The sequence below is a fragment of the Mirounga angustirostris genome, unplaced genomic scaffold (assembly GCF_029215605.1).
Source record: "Mirounga angustirostris isolate CCGP_5_RB_7025 unplaced genomic scaffold, mMirAng1.0.hap1 SCAF_10, whole genome shotgun sequence".
Taxonomy (NCBI): Eukaryota; Metazoa; Chordata; class Mammalia; order Carnivora; family Phocidae; genus Mirounga; species Mirounga angustirostris.
Window position 1 is genome coordinate 23,217,156 of NW_026991718.1, and position 19,166 is coordinate 23,236,321.

A 19,166-nucleotide genomic window follows, 5' to 3' on the forward strand; every position below is an offset into this window, starting at 1 on the left:
CCCACCAGGGTTACTCATTAGCTGTGTGACCTTTGGGCTTGAGCTCCAGTTAGTTTCCCTAGCCACAAAAAAAGGAGATGATACTATCTACCTTGAAAAACTGTTGTGATAATTAAATGAGATAATACCTGTAAGGGACCTAATTCAGCCCCTGGAGGGTAGTCAATGAGCAACAGCGTAGCTACTGTTTGGATGCATCCCGGTGGGTGAGCCTGTCCGTTCCTCTTCCAAGGTGACTTCTGGGAGGGGGAGCGAGTGAGGGAACGAGGCCCCGATTTCTAGAGAACAGGGCAGTAGGTGGAGCGGGGCGTGGCCTGTTGGGTTTCACCCAGGACCCACCTCTGTAGGGAGCCAGTGGGGTCACAGGCAACCTTGGCATGTCTGAAGACCCCCCCAGTCCTATGAATCATGTCACACAAACTCGTGCCAGAATAGTAACCTCAGCCTGACTCTCCGAAGCGTCTCCCCCATCCCTTCTAAACAATTTATTTTTGATGGTTGACAAACGACAACAAATTAATATACCTGCCACTCAAGTGGGAAAAATGACTTGCAGTGCTTCCAATTTACTGGAAATTACAAGATACTGTTCTTGACGAGCTGATGCTGTAATTTTTTTTTGTTGTTGTGTTGTTTGTTTGTTTTTCCTCATCTCAATCCATGCCCCCCAGTCAGAATGGATGTTTATTGGGTTTGCGTTTTGTATTATTGACTGAGCCATTGTTACCTGATGTAATTGAGTTGTGAATCTTTTTAAAATAAAGAATTAGGGGCGTGTGGGTGGCTCAGTTGTTAAGCATCTGCCTTCGGCTCAGGTCATGATCCCAGGGTCCTGGGATCGAGCTCCGCATCGGGCTCCCTGCTCGGCGGGGAGCCTGCTTCTCCCTCTCCCTCTGCCTGCCTCTCTGCCTACTTGTTCTCTCTCTCTCTCTCTATCAAATAAATAAAGAAAGAAATAAAATGAATTAGCAGCAAATCAAAGTGGCTGCCTGCCCGATCCTGAGATGCGAGGGTGCTAGTGTGGGGCATGGTGGCCGGTCAGTGTCATTCCTCCACGAGGACACTGGAGGCGGGGCGATGGGAATGAGCCAACCCCACTCGGAGATACACGAAGCACCTCATTCCTCTCCTGTACTCGACTCTGGGCTCTGCCTCTACTTCCCAGTGGGACCTTGGGTAAGCCCCTTCTCTCCTTTGTGTGTTGGTTTTCTCCTCTGCGAAATCAGGGTGTAAGATCTGCCGTGCCCATCCTAGCACTCAGGGTTATTGTGAGGGCACAGGAGACGTGGGAGGGTGTAAGGACTCGGTCTGTGGGAAATTTGTGTTTAGAGGTATAGTTGCATTATCTAGCTGGGTCATTTGAGCCATCAGGAGACCCCGCTGGACGTCAGCTGTTAAGGGCGAGTGGAGGAGGCACATGCTTCTCGCAGCCCCAGTTCTGTTCTGGATTGCTCCGGCGAGCAAGGCTCATGGTTCTCTTTGTCCTCCAACCTTCCTGACCAGCGCAGCCCTTCGCGCCTGGAAATCTCAGCTCCGGAAGGGATCTCAGCAACTTCTCTCTACAACCCCTCCCTCTAGGGCCACTGGGGAGAAGGGAAAGCACACTTTCAAGATCACATGATGTCACTGGCAGAATTTGGACCCAAACACCATTCTGCCTGCAGCCTGTCTATCTTTGCGCAATCTCCCTGCCTCTGACTTTCCCTGCTCTATGCTCCTCGTAGCGATGGCTATCTGCACAATTACTCTGGCAATTGATCATGCCCGTGACTCCCTTCTGCAATTGTCTACAACTTTATTGGCATCATGGACTGTTAATTTAACTTTTCTGCTCTGCAGACAAAAGAAGGTGAGAGGCGTTGCAAAGATGGTGAGAGGCTTTGCAAAGATGGTGAAAGGCTCTGCAAAGACGGTGAGAGGCTCCAGAGTCTCAGTCCTCTCTGCAAGTCCTGCAACGCCTAGTCAGTGATCAGCCCACAGTAGGAGCTGCACGGCTGTGGGTGGATTGGGTTGAATGACTGTGTCATCCAGCCGCACACACTGGTCCCTGGAGCCAGGTGAGGAAATGAGTGTCAGTGATGGAGACCATCAGGAACCGCTGTGGCCCAGGTCAGCCGGCAGGATTTGCTGGCTCCAGCTGGGATCCGGGACCTCGTGTACATTACGTCTCAAGAACAAGTGAACCATGAGAGAACTGCCATCAGGAGCTATGGGCCATGCTTGACAAATGTTTTTATAAATGATCTGTGTGTATGGTGGTGAGGGGGGGAGGACAGAGGGCGAGGAGGGATGCTGAGCCCTAGAGAAGCAGGAAGGCAGGCAGCGGGGAGGAAGGGAGGAAGAGTGAGAGGGGCCGCTGACCATCTACTGAGTGGGCACTGAGTCGCATGGTGTCCCCAGCAGTCTGCCTCCGCTACACGGTGAGGCGGAATCCCCCACCCGCCCCAGCATCCATGCCCTTTTGGTGCCCCACGTTGGCCAGCACCGCCATGGGCACACTCTAGACATCGGCTCTCCGATCCGTGCTCCAGAAATCTCTGTTCATCAGGCGTCACTCTGGCTGTTGCCCTAATCCTTGCCTGTCCTTCTCAGTCAAGCTCCTTGAGACGGTAGCTGTCACTCACCGTCCTGCCTCCTCAGCCCCAAGCACTGGCTGTTGCCTGGGTTCTGCCTCCACCTCCAGTCCTGCAATCATGCGGATCCCACTTCCCAAACACATCTTGGCCCCACCGGGCCCCTCCATGTGCATCTCCCTGCCCCTGGCTTAGCCCTTTAGGGCTCCACTCCAGCCGCCTTTCCATTGCTGTCCCCGCCTCCAGGCTCGCTTCTCCCCAAGCCGGCGCCAGGGGGAGCTAACAGCATTCGGGATGTGAGGCTCCAGCCTCAGGGGCTCCTTCCTCCCCTCTTCTTTGTGGACAACTCTATCACCTTCAAGACAGAACTCAAGGTCTGTCTCCCTGTGGAAGCCATTCATGAACTCAGGCCCTTCCCTGGCCTCTGATAGCAGTGCCTGATGCAAACCTCCCCCGAAGTACTTTCTACATCACTCATAAAGGCTTTCTTTCTATGTCCAACACCCCCATTGGTTGGGGCTCCTCCTAGGCGGAGAGTGGACCTTGTGCACCTTTACATACCTAGTGTCAGGCACAGTGTCCTAATATGTGCTGAATGCGCTCCACAGAGATTTGGGGAGCAGGAGCGGAGCAGGTCTGGACACCGGGACATATGTACTTGGAGGGAGTGAGAGCATCAGTTTTGACAGAGGAAGTGGCAAATCTAGGGGAAGGGGAAGCCCAAGGCAGGAAAGAAGGGAGCTGGGGGGAGGGGTGTGATGGGGATTTAGATGTTGTCTCTGAATCTCCCTCCCTCTCAAGCCTGCTGTTTCCTGCACCCCAGCCTCTTCTTCCTCTCCCTCTTTCTGGGTTTCTTCCCTCATGGTGGTGGGCCAAGGAGTAGAGAGTGGGAGATGGGGCCCAGGATAACTCACAAGATAAGGGCACGCTTTTATCCGTGTGCATCCCCGAGGAAGTCCCAGGCAAGGATGGCCCCACCTTGGCATACAGTAGGCTCTCTTTCCTTCACCTCTCAGTAGTAAAGAAGTCAGCGGGAACAATAATGGTGCCAGGCCTCAGGTCGCAGCCAGACAGCACTAGCAAGCACTGACACTCTTCCAGGAACAGGGGGAGAGCATAAGAAATGCTCCCACCCTTTCTCTCCTTTTTCTCACCTCTTGAGAAAACGTGATGTGTCCCATGTCTTCCTCACTAGATGAGCTGCACTTACTAAACAAGAATTAGTTAATATGGAGAAAATGTCTTCCAGAAAGAGGGCACCTAACTTGTCAACATGGATATTTTGACTTGGCGACGTTCTGATGTGGTCTAAAAAGCAAATCATTAAATGGTCTGTTTCTTTGATACTAAATTATATGATCAATATGCATTACTGTCCAAGCCCTGAGCCTCCTCCAGGGTCAAGGTCAGAAATACCCGTTACAGCCCTTAAAGGGTTAAAAAACCCCACGGTTTCAAAAACAACAACAAAACCCCAATGTTTTTCAGTTTTAACTCTTCCCTTTTTGATACAGTGCTATCTCAGGCCAGTTTTAAAAAGTCCTACGATTCAAAGTGTCCCCTTTGCCAATCTGGAACGTCGAAGTGTCTTGTTTCAACAGCAAGACGGCTCCTTGTCCATGTTTCCAGTGAGTGTTCACCGGGCAATTCTGGGGGCTCGTCGCAATATTCCAGAGAGAAAGAGAAAGGTTCCCCGATTTGGGTTGGGGTTCTATCGGGGAAGTGTGGCAGTATGTGGTGATTCACGCAGATCAGAAACCCGGCTAGACTTAGATGTGGCTGTGATTAATTATTATTTTTTAAGTACAGTTTGTCTGCCAGGCGGAATCTTTTGAAACATGGGGCCCATGTCGGAAGGAGTTGGTAAAAAGTCCTTGTTTGAAACGGCGAAGTCAGGAAGTACCCTTTGTGGGATCAGTCTGTTCCTGGAAATGCTTCTGGCCACTGCTTGCTGCCTGACGCTCTCACGGCTCCCGCTGATTTCTCTGCCCACAGGCCAGGGAACAGCCTGTGAGCACAGGCCATGTGCGAGGCATTTGTACGTCACATTCGCAAGCCACTGGGCAGATGTTAGCATCCCCCAACTCCTGCCTTTTACAGATGGGGAAACAGAGCCTCAAGGGATTAAATGACCTGCCTGAGTTTGGAAGTGGGTCTGATTCACACTGTCTCAGGGGGAATGCAGCCCAAGAGTAATCCCATACGTGGTGCCTCCTATTTGTGGATCTTTGTGGGAAGGGCAGTAAGGGACTTTCAGTCTGGCTTGGGAGTTGCCCTGGATGGGGATGGGACAGTCGGTCCTGTTGGGCGTTTACTGTTGAGGTCTCTCTGCCCCCCAGCTTCTCTGATCTCTTCTTCACATTGCTTCTTATACATGGGGATCTGCACGCAGGGCTGGGCCGGCCAGCATCCCTGCAGGTGGTGGGGCCTTCCCTCCCAGGCTTTCATTTCCAGAGGCTTCCTGGAGGTGGGTGGTGCGTGACTACTAGGCCTCCTTCCCTTTCTTGTTCCTCTTGCCCCCTGCATGCCTCTCAGAGTCCAGATGTGGGCATTAGTGGAAAGAACACACAGACTTTGAGCCAGAGGGCCCTGGGTTTACTGGTTATGTGGACTTTGATCTGTTGCTAAGCTGCTGACTCCAGTTTCCCCCCTATGGAAACAAGGGAATTTCAATAATCATAGTAACGACATCTGCCTCACTGCTAAAAGGGGGAGAAATACTTGATGAGACCTCAGCAAACATCCATCTCCATCTCTCTGGGATGGGGGCTGACCCAGGGAACCTCAGCCAGGCAGGGAGCGGAGACCTGGCCTGCTCAGTGTGGCAGGTCCAGGGGTGGCTGGGTGTCTTTGACCATTTATTGGGGATGTGTGGGACCTAGAGCAGCTAATCTGATTGCAGCCAAACCTTGTTACTGCATTCCTGCCCAGAATGTCATTTAAAAAGCACTTAGGGCTATCCCCGAAATGCATTTACACTGAGGTCCCAGGGGTGGGGCTACACAGAAAACCGGGCAACTTGAGACACTCCTTTCCTTCCCAGGGGGGCTGAGGATGTGCTGGGGGTTGGGGGCTGAGGAAGGGGAAAGAGAGCTCATGTCCCACTGCGTTCAGCATCTGGGGGCATTTGCACCAATAATATCATGATTATGCTGCTTCCTGTTTAAGCCTGCCGTTTGCTGTGGAAGGAGGCTCAGACTCAGAAGTCTGGGGTTGGAGGTGATATCTGGCCTGTCTGTGGTGAGGCTCCTGACTCTCTGGGCCTCAGTTTCCTCATGTGTCAAATGAAGACTGCAGCACTGGCCTATGTCCCCAGAGCTGTGGGAGGACTACACGCAAGGGTTCAACCTAATTTAGTCATTCTCAGGGGTTGTATTACATCACCTGGGAACCTGTTGGAAATTCATATTCTCATTGAATGAATGAATGAATACAACCAGCACGATGAATACCACTTATGTCTCCCTTCCCAACCTGGATCCAATAAATGTCAGTATTTTGTCATATTTGCTTCATTCATATAAAAATGTTTAGCCTAAAATTTTTCTTAATATTCATATTCTTGGACCCCTCTCCAGACCTACAGAATCAGACGCTCTGTGAGGGGGGCCAGTAACCTGCATTAACCCAGCCGTCCAGTCTTTCCATGGTTGAGAACCACTGGTCTGAGCCTTGCTGTCAAGCTTCACTTATTAGCTAAGTGGCCCGTTGGGGTCAGGCCTCCCTCCAGCCTGGCCTTGTTTTGGTGGAATACTGTGCAACTGGGGTTGGGTGTGGGACAAGAGTTTGAGAACATCTGCTTTACTTGTGAACAGTGAAGGCCCAGGGAAGAGGACTCAAGGGTAAGGGCATCATCTTTCATGTACATCGAACGTTTGTTTCCCCGACATTTTACATGTGCTGATTTGTGTGAACAGCATGACGTAATTTTCAAAGAATCCACTATAATTATAATTATTAGTAATAAAGAATATTCTGAAGCTAGCTCATGCATGTATATCATCTCCACAAATAGTCTGGGCTCCTTGAGGACAAGGGACACATCTTTGTTGCCATATCCCATTATCCCAAATCTCCCCATCTCCAGCCCCTATACCAGAGTCTGTGGCCTCTGAGCCTAGGGTATGCCCAGGCACCTGGAGGGCATGCACCCACAGGCAGCACCCCATCATTTTCAGAAGGGGAGATCTGCCCCTTGGCCTCCCCCTCCCCCATACGCACCTGTAGGTGTCGGTGGCTGGCACCTTCCAGGTCTGGATGCCTTTCAGGGGGCCCTCGCTCCCCACCACCACGCTCAGGTTGGTATTCCGGTAGGCATTGTTACACTGCGCCTGTGTGGGGCCATGGGGCCCACTGGCCCCGCACGTGGTGAACAGCCAATGAACTGTGGCACAAGAGGAAAGACAATCACTCACTTGGCCTGGCCCTCCCTCCTCCATAGACTTCCCCGGGCTGCCTCCGAGCTGTCAACTCCATGGCCCCAAACCCATGTTCAAAGATGGCACCAGGGCCAGGGCAAGAAACACCGATCAGCCATTCAAACTGGAAACGTCTGTTGAGGATCTACCCTGTGCCAGGTCCTGGTCAGATATGAGGGGAGAGACACAGATGGTGCTGACTGATCTGGCCTTAAGAAGCTTACAGGCTCCTAAAGGAGTCCAAAAGGGATGTGACTCTACAACACAGGACGATAAGGAAAAAAAACCCTCCGAGGGTCTGGTGAACACGGCACTATGAGAGTTACCAGGAAGGAGAGAAGACCCCTGTCAGGTAAGACAGGCATGGGCAGTGGCTGGACCCTCTCCTCGTTTCTCACTGAGTCTGGCACAGTGCTGGGCAAACAACAGGTGCTCAATCTATGCTACTGTGACTGCATTGAACCTGCTCCCAAAGGTTGGACATATGCGTATAAGATCCTCTTAGCTTGGAGAAGCTCAAAAGAGTAAACCGGACATAGAGTCAGCTCCAAGACCCTCTGCCCCCGTTGACCCAGGGACCCAGGATAGTGGTGGGAGCAGGAAACTTTGCACACCTGGCTAGTGGCTTTTTCTATCTGTCAGGACCTCAACAAGGCTCAGCCTCCTTATTTACAACCAACTCAGGTTCATCAACACAGTGAAGGTGGCTTTTCAAGTATAAAAAAATGGGGAAACACGTCACATTTGTCTCTGGTGCAGGCTCTTCTTTTCTAAGTCCCTCACCCAGAGCACCCGATGTCCTTACGTGGCCTTCTGGGGGTGGCTCAGGATCATTTAGCACACCCCATCCCTCCACTGCCACTGGGCCATTTCCTTTGAAATTTTCTATCTTTGAGCTAGGCTGAATCTTGAGGAATTGTCAGATTTCATGTTGGCCAGAATTCTAACATTTTTACAACCTATAACAACTTCTTAAAAATGTGTTCTTTTTTTTAAAAATTTTTTTATTGTTATGTTAATCCCCATACATTACATCATTAGTTTTAGATGTATTGTTCCATAAAATGTGTTCTTGATAAGTTACTTTTACTTAAAATATAAAAATCTCATGATAAGATTGAAGAAATTATTTCCCTCTAATGTGATTAAGTCAAATTCTACCTATAGAAAATTGTGGAAAAATTAATTTGGTATACATAGTTTTGCTCACTAAAACATTAAAGTGAAAAATTTCTGAAGACTTTCAACTAATTTAATGATGTGGAAATGAAAGCTTAATTTGGGTTGCTAACTACAAGCAATCAGACTGAGATTGCACTGGGTAGTTTTGATAATCTGAAAACTTGGCCAGTGAGGTGGGCTTTTGTGATACTGCCCTGACCCCAAGGTCAGAGACCAAAGTTCTAGCTGAGATTCCAATGTATACAGCTACTCAACACTGTGTGTTCAACGCTTTTCTCCGCTGGCTTCACTTTTTTGAAATGAAGATGTTGATTTTTACTTGGTTTCTGAAGGTCGTTTCAAGGGCAAGAAGGTGATGAATCCATTCATGTTTGGTGTGAATGGTTGATTGTTAATTTTATGATCTTTCTGTATTCTAAAGGAGGTAACCTGTTATTTCAAAGAGCTAACTCTTCTAATATTGAGGGCATTTTAGCAGAGCTCTCTTGGCCAGTTGCCTTTTTATCCTCTCCAGCACCCAAATCCTAAGTGTGGGCTGTGCCCAAGTGGTGAATAGAAAAGGACATGGATTTAGGGGCAGCCTTATCAATTATTGGTTGTGGGACCTTGATAGAGCGCCTTGGTCTGTAAAAGGGGCTGGATTGGCATGAGGATTAAAGGAAGTATGGGATATGAAAGATCTTTGGAAAATCCAAAACTCTAAAAATATGAGTTGTGTCCATGATTCCTGCTTACCCCCAGGGCAGGTGCTGTTCTTGACAATGGGAAATGTGACCAGGGGAGTTTCTGTGAATATAGATCCTCCACCAGCAGCACCTAGGGATTTAAACTCAGTGAGCTGGGGATGAGAATGGAGACAGAGGAAAAAAAGATAATTCTGGAAAGGGAGCTGAAAAATCCACTTGCTCCATATGATCTCCAGCTCTTTGAAGGCTATTCTCAGATCCAATGTGTGCCTAAAGCAAGCAGCCTGGGTTTGGGGGCAGCCTTTTCAATCTGGGGCAGAGCCATGACAATCCATGCAGTTAATTCAATCCTGGAAATGAAAGAATATATATGTATTTTTTTTTCTTTCTTTTTTCCTCAAGACTGTGCTGTGGAAGAGAGCTAAAGGTATGGGTATGGCACCCTACCTAAGCATCTCCCCTTCCGTGGGACCCACTTCTAACTTCAGTCTCGGTTAACATTGCTCTAAATGTTCTGAGACATTCCCAGAGATGCTGGGATTCTACTTCTTGACCAGGTAGGGTATTTGGTGAGGTAGGAAGAGAAGCCCTTTGGATCCAGATGGACTAACTTTTCCTACCCTGGATTTTGCTCCTGACCAGCTATGATACCTGGGGTAAATCATATACCTCTCTGAGCCTCAGTTTCCTAATCTGAACAAACCAAGATTGGACTTAGTGAGACTACTGAATAATGACTTAAGCAAAGTGCGTAGAAGAACGTATGACATTAGACACGCATGATGAATACAGTTTAAAATTGCATAACTTCCTGTTCAATTTCTAACTGTGGGAAGCAGAGACACCCAATCTCAAGACTTCTGTTCCCCATTCCATAAGAGGGGGGACATTAGGGCTGTTTCTCAATAAAGGGATCAGTATTTTCCCAACTCAGTGGACATATATTAGTCTCAGGTGATTTCTATACACAAAATTTTGTTTTTATTTTCAGTGATTTCTGATGGAAAGGTCCAGAGAGAAAAATCTTTCTAGAGTGGATTCCATGGGAACTGGATTGCCATCCCAGGTCAGATCATGATTTATACAGCTAGAATTCTCTTGCTTTCAGCAGCTTTCCAGGCATGGTGGTCCTCCCTGCTCCCTCAGATGGCCCTGACCCTAATAAATCTGTTTGGAATTGCTTGGAATCAATTTATGTTTCCCACCAGCTTTACCTCTTTGGGGAATGGGGTTTCTGAGTTCACTGCCCATTGTCCAAGGGCTGTCCTGCTTCTTATGTATGTGGGCCTGTCTTGCTTGAGCTTCATCCTGTTGGTTCTCTTTGCTCATTCTGTCTGGAATCTGACATCACAGAATGTCAGAGCAAGATGGGACCTTGGAGATTACTGAATTCAGTGGTCCCCAAAACACCTGAGGACCTTTAAAAGTATGAATTTCAGAGCCCTGGAGATTCTGATTAGTAGATACTAGGTTGGACAATGATTGGGGGAGGATAATACTTGCATTTTGTAAAAACTTTCTCAGGAGAATCAACCAGATTTGTGAACTAAGTCCATCTACTTCATTGTCGATATGGAGAAAGAACATTCTAGAGAAGGGAGGAGACTTTTCTAAGTAAATTAGCTTTAGAGAAGGAACTAGAAATTGGGGGTTCTTCCATCTATGTCCAAAGATCCTTTGGTGGTGATCAAGCCCTTCCCAGCTTCCCGTCCTGAAGATTTCTAGCCTTTTCAGATTGTTCCTACATGAATCCCTGATCCTGTGTCCTTCCTAGGACTTTAATGCTAGAATCTGTTTTTCAAGATAAGGTTACCAGAACTGTGGGTTTGTATAAGGGGACAGGGACAATTGCTATTCTGCTTTATTTCTGGTGTCCCTCTAGAGTGCCTAACACAGTGTTGGCCCCCCTCAGCTGAGCACTGGGTTAAGGCTTATTGGGAGCAGGCCATAATAATTTTCAGATCCTTGCTTGAGAGGTGGGTTCATGGATGTAATTGGAAACTACTGCTGCTCTGAGCCTGGTGGTATTAACTGCCACGGGCCCAGGAAAGCCTGAGAGGAGGCATCTGGAATGGGACCATGGGAGCAGGAAGGGTCTGGCAGAACATCAGGCAAGATATCAGGCATGAGATCCATTCTAAGCTAAGGCTGATAGAGTGAGAACCATGAGGGGGTAGGCAAACACTAGGTTGATTTTCGGAAGTGTCTCTGGGGGTGGAAAGTATTGGATACAACCTTATAGATCAAAGCAGGCAGGTCCAGAACCTGAGAAGCAGGAGGATTAGTGACAGTAGTCCCAGGGGGCAGGAGAAGTCAAGGTGATCCCAGGGTAGAAGCCATTTGTTTCCTGACTTGTTTTATGCTTCCTTCTGTGTGTTGGGCGGGAAGGGTTGAACCTCAGACACCCGAGAAGTAAACTCCTCCCATGAAGGGGGCAAAAGCCTCTCAATATAGAATGTGCATATAATATGAGTCAGGCACTGTGATGTTATGTATGTATTAAATTTAAAAATCAGGAAATTCAAGTTCAGAGAAGCCAAGTGACTGGCCTGTTGTATGTAGAGTGAATAATCAGTCAAGCCAAGAATTCAGCATAGATCTTCTGAGTTCCAGTTCAAGACTTGAAGAGGTGCTAGACTCACCAGGAAATCCTCATGAAACTTGTCTGAGAGTCTGGGTTTTTTTTTTTTCCTTTTAAATCCATAAGCCTTGGGCTCATGTAAAGCCAGGACAGACCATACCAAGATTGCTCAGGCCCAGAGAGTAGGCAGGCCACAATGAGGGGGCAGGTGAGAGTCTGGTCAGGATAGCATGGTGGGTGGACTCTCAGCCCCAGAACTGTGGCCCTATAGTATTGTAGCATAGCAGAGTGCAAGCTTTAGGGGGTCATGGGCATAAGCCAGGGAAAGCAGGTGCTCAGCATCAGGACTCTGGTCCCCAGAGAGGCCACGGGGAGCCAGAGGTATCAAAAGGAAAATCCAGTAACTGGAATGTTTACAAGGCCAGGAAGCAGAGATGTAAGAGAGAGGGATTAGGTCATGAAACAATAAGGCAAAAGCTCGGTTTTTGGCGAGAAGATCAAGGTCACAGACTAGTAGTGTGGTGGGCTTGAGGCTGAGCTGCCAATCTGAGAGTACAAGGGTCCTCGTATTCCCCTAGATGAGAGTCTACATTGGTCCCTGAGGCTCTGTGGAGCTATGGGAGGATCAAATGCCCCCCAAGGAGGAGCCTGGATTGAGGGTAGGGGTAGGAGGAAGCCTGGTTCTTTTCTCTAGGAAAAAAATAAAAACCAACAAAAATAAGACCAAAACTATTGTATTAAAACTCATTTAGGAAAGAAAAAAAAAAGAACTGCTTTATCTTGTTCTACTTATACCACACAAATACTGATTGGTTATAGACAGCTGAGTAAGGAAATACCCATTAAACACTGGGTTTCATTTTAAGTATATTGCAGTACACTCCAAGAAGAAACAAATCAATTAGTAATATACCGCACATTGCTAAAAAAATAGGCTAGACGGTGATTGTGCTAGTTTTATTACTGTTGCTAAGCCATCTCATCTGCTCAGTTGAATGCAAAGAAATAAAGCGTGATACCAAGGAAAGTAAGTTTTCAACTATTGCTATTAATCACAATAATAAGGATCTGCCTCCTGTTGAAGGCCTATGTGGCTGTACCACAGAAAAGCACTCAATGGAGCTGATGGATTTTTTGGTACCATTTTGATTCTGATCCATGGAATTGAATTCTATCTGTATCTGTTGACTGAGCTGAACTTCACGGGAGCTGTGGCATATTGAGCCATTTCAGCGGCCATTGTAGATACCATTAAATAAAGTCATGACCCAAATCCAAGTAAATACAATCACTCACCATCCATAAATGTATATGACACCATTCTTTATTATAAATTGAAAAAAGTAACCCTTTTTTCGGGTACATGATGAAAATTAATAAATTGTTCTCCTTATTAGGGAAAAATAAAAATAATATACATATTGTAGCCATCGTGAGGTTAAAACCTTTGTCATCTGTCTCAAATCTTTAAATAATGGAGCAGTGTCCCCTTCTTGTGATCAGTGATTATTGTTTTTGTTTTTTTTTTTGAATGTTAGCAGTTGTTGAAACTTAATGTTTAGCTCCATTTATTTATTGGGAGTTGCAAAATAATGATATTCAAATGATATCTTTTTCGCTTATTTATTAGTTGGAATATATAAGGAGATGCTTCCTTTCATCTACTATTTGGTTACCAATTGGTACAGTTCATACAGGAAAGGCAGGATAAATGCTCAATTCTTTCATCTTATTTATAGTTTCAAGATGACGGACTCATTTTCTATCATCCTCTGAAGTTGACCAATTAGTTGTTTATATATCATTATTAATCTATGAATTTAAATATATTTTTGAGTTTTAATTAATCGTAACTATTATCCTTTAGAAGTTCACATTGTCACATTTTTGCTAGTGGTAGCTTCCTAAGTTATTTAGCTTCCTTGCTATGTGGTATGATGAAATGTTCCTTCCCTAGACGTGGACTCAGCCATCTTCTCAAAAGCTTTGATTTCTTTTAGTGAAAAAACATCCTGTAAGTACAAAATCTAGGTGCCATAGACACTTACTGTTCCTGGGCTGGTGATTGTTTCTAGGCTTCTTTAGAGGACAGAGCTAAGATACATGTATGTGTATCAGTATAAACATACTGTACATATGAAGTAGATACATATGTATATGACAAAATACCTCATGAGCTCACAGTGATACTTTCAGGTCAAATTCAGGACTACAAGGTTTTAAATTTAATCTCTTCTGTATTACATCTGCATCTCTTTTTTCCACACTGAGAATCTTGGTTCTCAAGAACACAGGTGATAATAGGTTTAGAATATTCTATAATTACTCAGTTACTTTATTTATCCTTCATAATACACAAAATAGTATCAGAACTACAACACTGCTACTTTACCATCATTGATATAAAAACTGAGATCAGGGGACCCTGGGTGGCTCAATTGGCTAAGCGTCCGACTCTTGATTTCGGCTCAGGTCAGGATCTCGGGGTTGTGAGATCAAGCCCCTCGCTGGGCTCCGCTCTGGGCATGGAGCCTGCTTAAGATTCTCTCTCTCCCTCTGCCTCTGCCCCCCTCCCCTGATCCTGCTTGCATTCTCTCTCTCTCAAAAATAAAATAAAATAAAATAAAATAAAATAAAATAAAATAAAATAAAATAATAAAAACTGAGATGAGTTAAAAATTTTTTTGGTGTATGTGCTCTCCTTTCTCCTATAATTTCCCAAAGTTGTACTGTAGCTACAGTGTTTGGGCATGTCACCATTACATACAATACTTTTCCTCTTTAACCTTTAGTTAGTCTCATTTCTGTAAGTGCTATATGTTTAATGCTTCTATCAGTCATGCCGAAATATCTCTAGTCATTTTGGTTGTCTGAGCTTATTTTCAAGTAGATTCCTTAGGAAGGGCTCATGGGAATAATATTCTTTGAGTTCTTGGATATTGATAATATTTTTTTCCCTTGCGTGTATTAAATATATTACTCCATTTTTTTTTTCTGGTATAAAGTAGTACTATCAAAAACTCTGAAGATAATCTAAATTTTATTCTCTAATAGATCACTTGCTGTCTTTGGTTAGGTGCCCAAAGTCTTTTTCTTCTTTTTCTTTAATTTCCAGCAATTTTACTAGAATACCCTTTGGTATTGCTCACCTGGGTTAGTATTCTCAGCAACACAGTGTGCTCTTTTAATAATTAGATTCAATAAGAAAAATTTCCTTGACTTACAGCTTTAAGCACTTGTTTTGTTCCCTTTCTCCGATTTTTCTTCTTCAGGCACTCTTGTTATCTGCATGTTAGATCTTCTCTGCCTATCTTGATGGATGCCATCTTTTTTATTTAAAAAATTTTTTCTCTTTTCACTTTCTATTTCTTGTAAGGCATTAACTGTTGTGTGTATTTGCTCTTGTATGCCTTCTAATTTAGTTTTTATTTTTGAAATTATTTTTTCCTTTTATCTCAAATTCTTTTCTGAGTTTTACCATTTCGTTTTTGATCTTTTGTAACACTGGCTTTTGTTATTTTTTCACTGTTTTAGTGTCAGCTCATTTGGAAATAGGTTACAATTTTGATCTCTTTTGTAGATGTGTCTTTCTGGTATGCTTTCACTTGTGTGTGGGGCTGTTGTTTTGTCTTCTACTCTCTTTTAAAGTTCTTATTGTAATGTGGATAGGATTTGGTCTTGATACCTATGCATTTTTATTTTTTTATTTTTAAAAATTAATTAATTATTTTTATTATGTTATATTAGTCACCATACAGTCATACCTATGCATTTTTACATGAAATTAATTTTCTAGGACTTTTAGAGTTCAGGAGCTTTTCTAACTTCACAGAGCTCCTTTTCTTCATACAGTGTTGGAAAATATGGTGGTTTTCTTTCAAACATTTCTGGCTCTCTTTCTTTCCTTCATATTTATCTGGATATCTATCTATCTATCTATCTATCTATCTATCTATCTATCTATCTATCTATCTATGTCTCTGTTATTCCTATCCTACTCAATGTTGGAATTGAGTAAAATCTAGAAAGGAGGTTTGGTGGCCAGGTCCCTCTAGCTCTTTCAAATATTACCATGGCCCCTTGGACTCACATATACCTTGACTGGACAAAGCCTCTCCTAGATTCAGCAATGGTTCTCAAATTGGTTGTCAGTCATTTTCAGCAAGTATCTGTCAGCGATTGTCTCCTGCTCTCAGGTTTATAAGACAGCCTGTTGCCTTCATCTTTCTCTTGCTCAGATGCTGATATTAGGCAGATCTTATGGTGGCTGCACTTTGTCTGCATCCATTTGTATTTGGGGTATTTTTTAATAAAAAAATTTTTGTTGTAAATGTCCATGGGTTTTCAGTTTTGATATATGGTTGTTTGCTTTTAGATTCAGAGAGACGGACAACTATGGTGGTACCACCATCACTGCCATCTTCCCAGAATCTTTGAGAAAAGTTGTAATGTAGGAATCACTTAAGGTCACTTGCTATGATTAGCCCTTGTATATCACCTGTCTGGTCAGGTCTCTCACCCGCATTTCTACTACTGGGGCTTCAGGGTTTTTCAGACTATATATCACGGACATCTCCAATGACCATGGCCTAGAACTTGCTGTTACATCATGTCTGCCTTCTATGGGATACAGCCCACTAAGTATAATTAAACTTTTTCTTGATAGTGCCACCCAGACTTAGCCAGTTGTTTAGGGCTATTTGTCCCTTCATGAAATGGCCCTCAACTATAAATACTTTATACTAATCCACTTTCTTCCCTCTCACTGTCACGTATGTTTTCCTAGTGCTTCAGCATGTCCTTCTATGTATAATCTTTTTTTTTTTTTTAAGATTTTATTTATTTATTTGACAGAGACACAGCAAGAGAGGGAACACAAGCAGGGGGAGTGGGAGAGGGAGAAGCAGGCTTCCCGCCGAGCAGGGAGCCCGATGCGGGGCTTGACCCCAGGACCCTGTGATCATGACCCGAGCCGAAGGCAGATGCCTAATGACTGAGCCACCCAGGCGCCCCTGTATAATCTTATTTTATACTTAGTGTTGGGTGAGGGCGTGAGACTGACCCCATATCTCTGCCTCAGGCTGAGGGCCAGCTAGCTGCAAGAGGCCTTTATCTCACAATTTGGGGATGTATTGATATCTTGGTACTCCTATTTAGTAGATGGTGGAAGTTCCTGGAAGTCTAACCTTAGGTAGAAAGACGTTATTATGATTTTGAGTGAACAGGGCCTCCAATTTTAACGTATTTCATTATAGCACATTTATGTAACACCTCCATCCTCCAGCAAGCTTAGCTCCTGAAAACCATGTTAGGTCAGTAGAGAGGGAAGGGGGAAGAATCACTTTTATCTTACCAGATAGGCGACCATGTAGAAAAGTTAAATCTGGGGCTAAGTGAGGAGAGGCAGGTCACATTTACTCTTCCTACAACACAGTTCTCGGTGAATTTTCCATGTTCTAGTTTGCTTCTTAGACTGAGTTTCTTTGCATGACATATGCACACACATGCACACTCTCACACTCACTCTCATCCCCACCATGCAAACTCTCACACACATACTCTCACACACTCACACACACAACACTCACACCACACATATACTCCATATACTCACACCCACCACAAAACTCTCATATGCTCACACTCACACTCACACACACACATCACACAAACTCTCACACCACACATATGACCCACTCACACACTCCACACACTCACACACCACATATACACACCACACACACACACACACACAGTGTTCATTTGTGCAAAGCTTTCTGGTCATTTCTCTCTTGTTCTTTTTTGATGATGAGAAGTTAGGAGGTGGTAATAATAATTCAAACACCAGCCCTGTCTTCTGTGCTAGATAGGCTCCTGCACATGATCTGTGTTTTACTGTTACATCATCATCTCGTTGGCTCCTCACAGTTCCACTAGACAGGTAGGATGCCTAAAAATGCTGAGGTCTCCCAGAGAACAAAGACCAGAGGCCCATGTCCCTCTCTGCTGGGAGGCAGATATCTCTTCATGGAAGGGAACCTCTGAGCTAGCCAGCTCCCCACCAGCAGGGCAACAAGTCAGGGCTGTTGAGATAAAAGCTGCTTTCAGGACGGAATTACCCTAAACAGCTCCGACACCCGGCAATCTGAGGGTGTTTTTAATGGCTCCTGTGATGGTTGCTGTGTTGTGTTCTCAGCCACCCCCTGCTCCCTGAGGGAATGTCAGTAACACATGAGAGAAGAGAAAGGTCACAGGAACAACACTCTCCTGAAAGCAGACTGTAAAAATTAAGTTAAGGGAGCCCTCGGGGCTAATTTTGTTATTCCCCAGTTGGCTCCAAGGCCAGAGTTGTGTTAATAAAGTATTTGATGGGGAGAGGGGTGTTGCAGACTCACCCATCTGGGGGTTACACAGAATGGATTTGGTTTTGAGCTTCCAGCGGGAAGTGGTGGTGGTTTGAACACCAGCCTTGCCACATGCAGGCCTAAAGAGTCATTGATTTCTGCCCATATCTGCTCTTCTCCATGGACTGGTTGGGGGGCGTGGGGGAGAAGACCTAAGTCCGGTGCTTGGCCATGGGGGTTACATAACAGGATTCACTGCGTCTGGAGAGAGGGGCAACAGTACAGGAGGCCAGAACCCTTCATTGCTTTATTCTTAGTAGTTCTTGCTTATGGTCTGGTTCTAAGCAATGAAGGGTGAAATCCTTACAAGGCCCTTGCGACTGGGACACTTCTGACAGACGGACAGATGAAGGGCCGGCAGCCCAACTGGCCAAGTGATTTGGAACTAGAAAGAACAAATGTCCTGACTTCTGCGTCTGGGTCTTGGACCTTCTAGGATGAATTGGAGAACAAGGACACCTGAGAGGGTGGGAAATCCAAATGTCAAGGGCAGAAGGGAAAGGAGTGGGGGAAGAAATAGGACCAAATGAGGGACCAAAAAGAGAAGGCAATGTGTCTGAGTGAGAGGCCTAGAGAAAAGGGGAGGAGAGACACTTCTTTCTTATTCCTGCTTATGATGCCACCATGGTGGCCGGAAATGTAGCATCATAAGAAACAAACATGGGGAGAAGGCCAAGAAGATCACGGAGATATGTGTCTCCCCATCATCAAGCACTGAATTAATGACACTAGTCATGTATAGGGCCACTGAACTAATGTCAGCAATCATCTATAAAGTACTTTTTGTTATGGCACTGGACCCTTCATTGGGCTCCCAGCCATTGTCTGGGTCCTACTTCAATCTGAATGGACCCTTCTAGAATCAAGATCTCCAGCAATGACCAGAGACTCCTGCTGCTATCCCTCAAACAGTGATGGAGAGAGGGAGTAGGGTTCCAAAGCTTCTTTAGACACCATACATGGCCTTCAGCTTGCCTTTGCGCTGGTGGGGAGCCAGACATTTGGGTCGCTCTCCTCGCCTGGGCTGCTCAGCCCAGGCATGTGGTCCCCTTTTTTCACCCACTCTTGGCTGTGTCTCTGCACACTTCATAGTCAAGGCCCTTACATTTATGAGAGTTGTAGCTATGCCGTGAGGGCCTTGGAGGTTTTCCCAGGCCAAGTCTGCCTAGGAGTAAAAAGTAGGACTTTAATGTTAGTAACAAATAGCATCATCTGGTTCTGCTCTGATACACACTTGAAGGAACCTGGAGTTTTCTCTGTTAATACCCCCATCATTGTAGCACATACGCGCATACCACATATGCTTTGCCACTGTCATTTCT

General features: G+C 45.5%; 1 protein-coding gene across 1 annotated transcript in view; it reads right to left on the bottom strand.

Moving 5' to 3' along the window:
- Positions 1-19,166, bottom strand: part of ALK (ALK receptor tyrosine kinase) — a 688,728-nt gene that overhangs the window by 42,871 nt on the left and 626,691 nt on the right. The window contains exon 12 of the mRNA XM_064572054.1: positions 6,795-6,957. Within this exon, the coding sequence (XP_064428124.1) occupies positions 6,795-6,957 (163 nt within the window). The remainder of the gene's footprint in view (positions 1-6,794; positions 6,958-19,166) is intronic.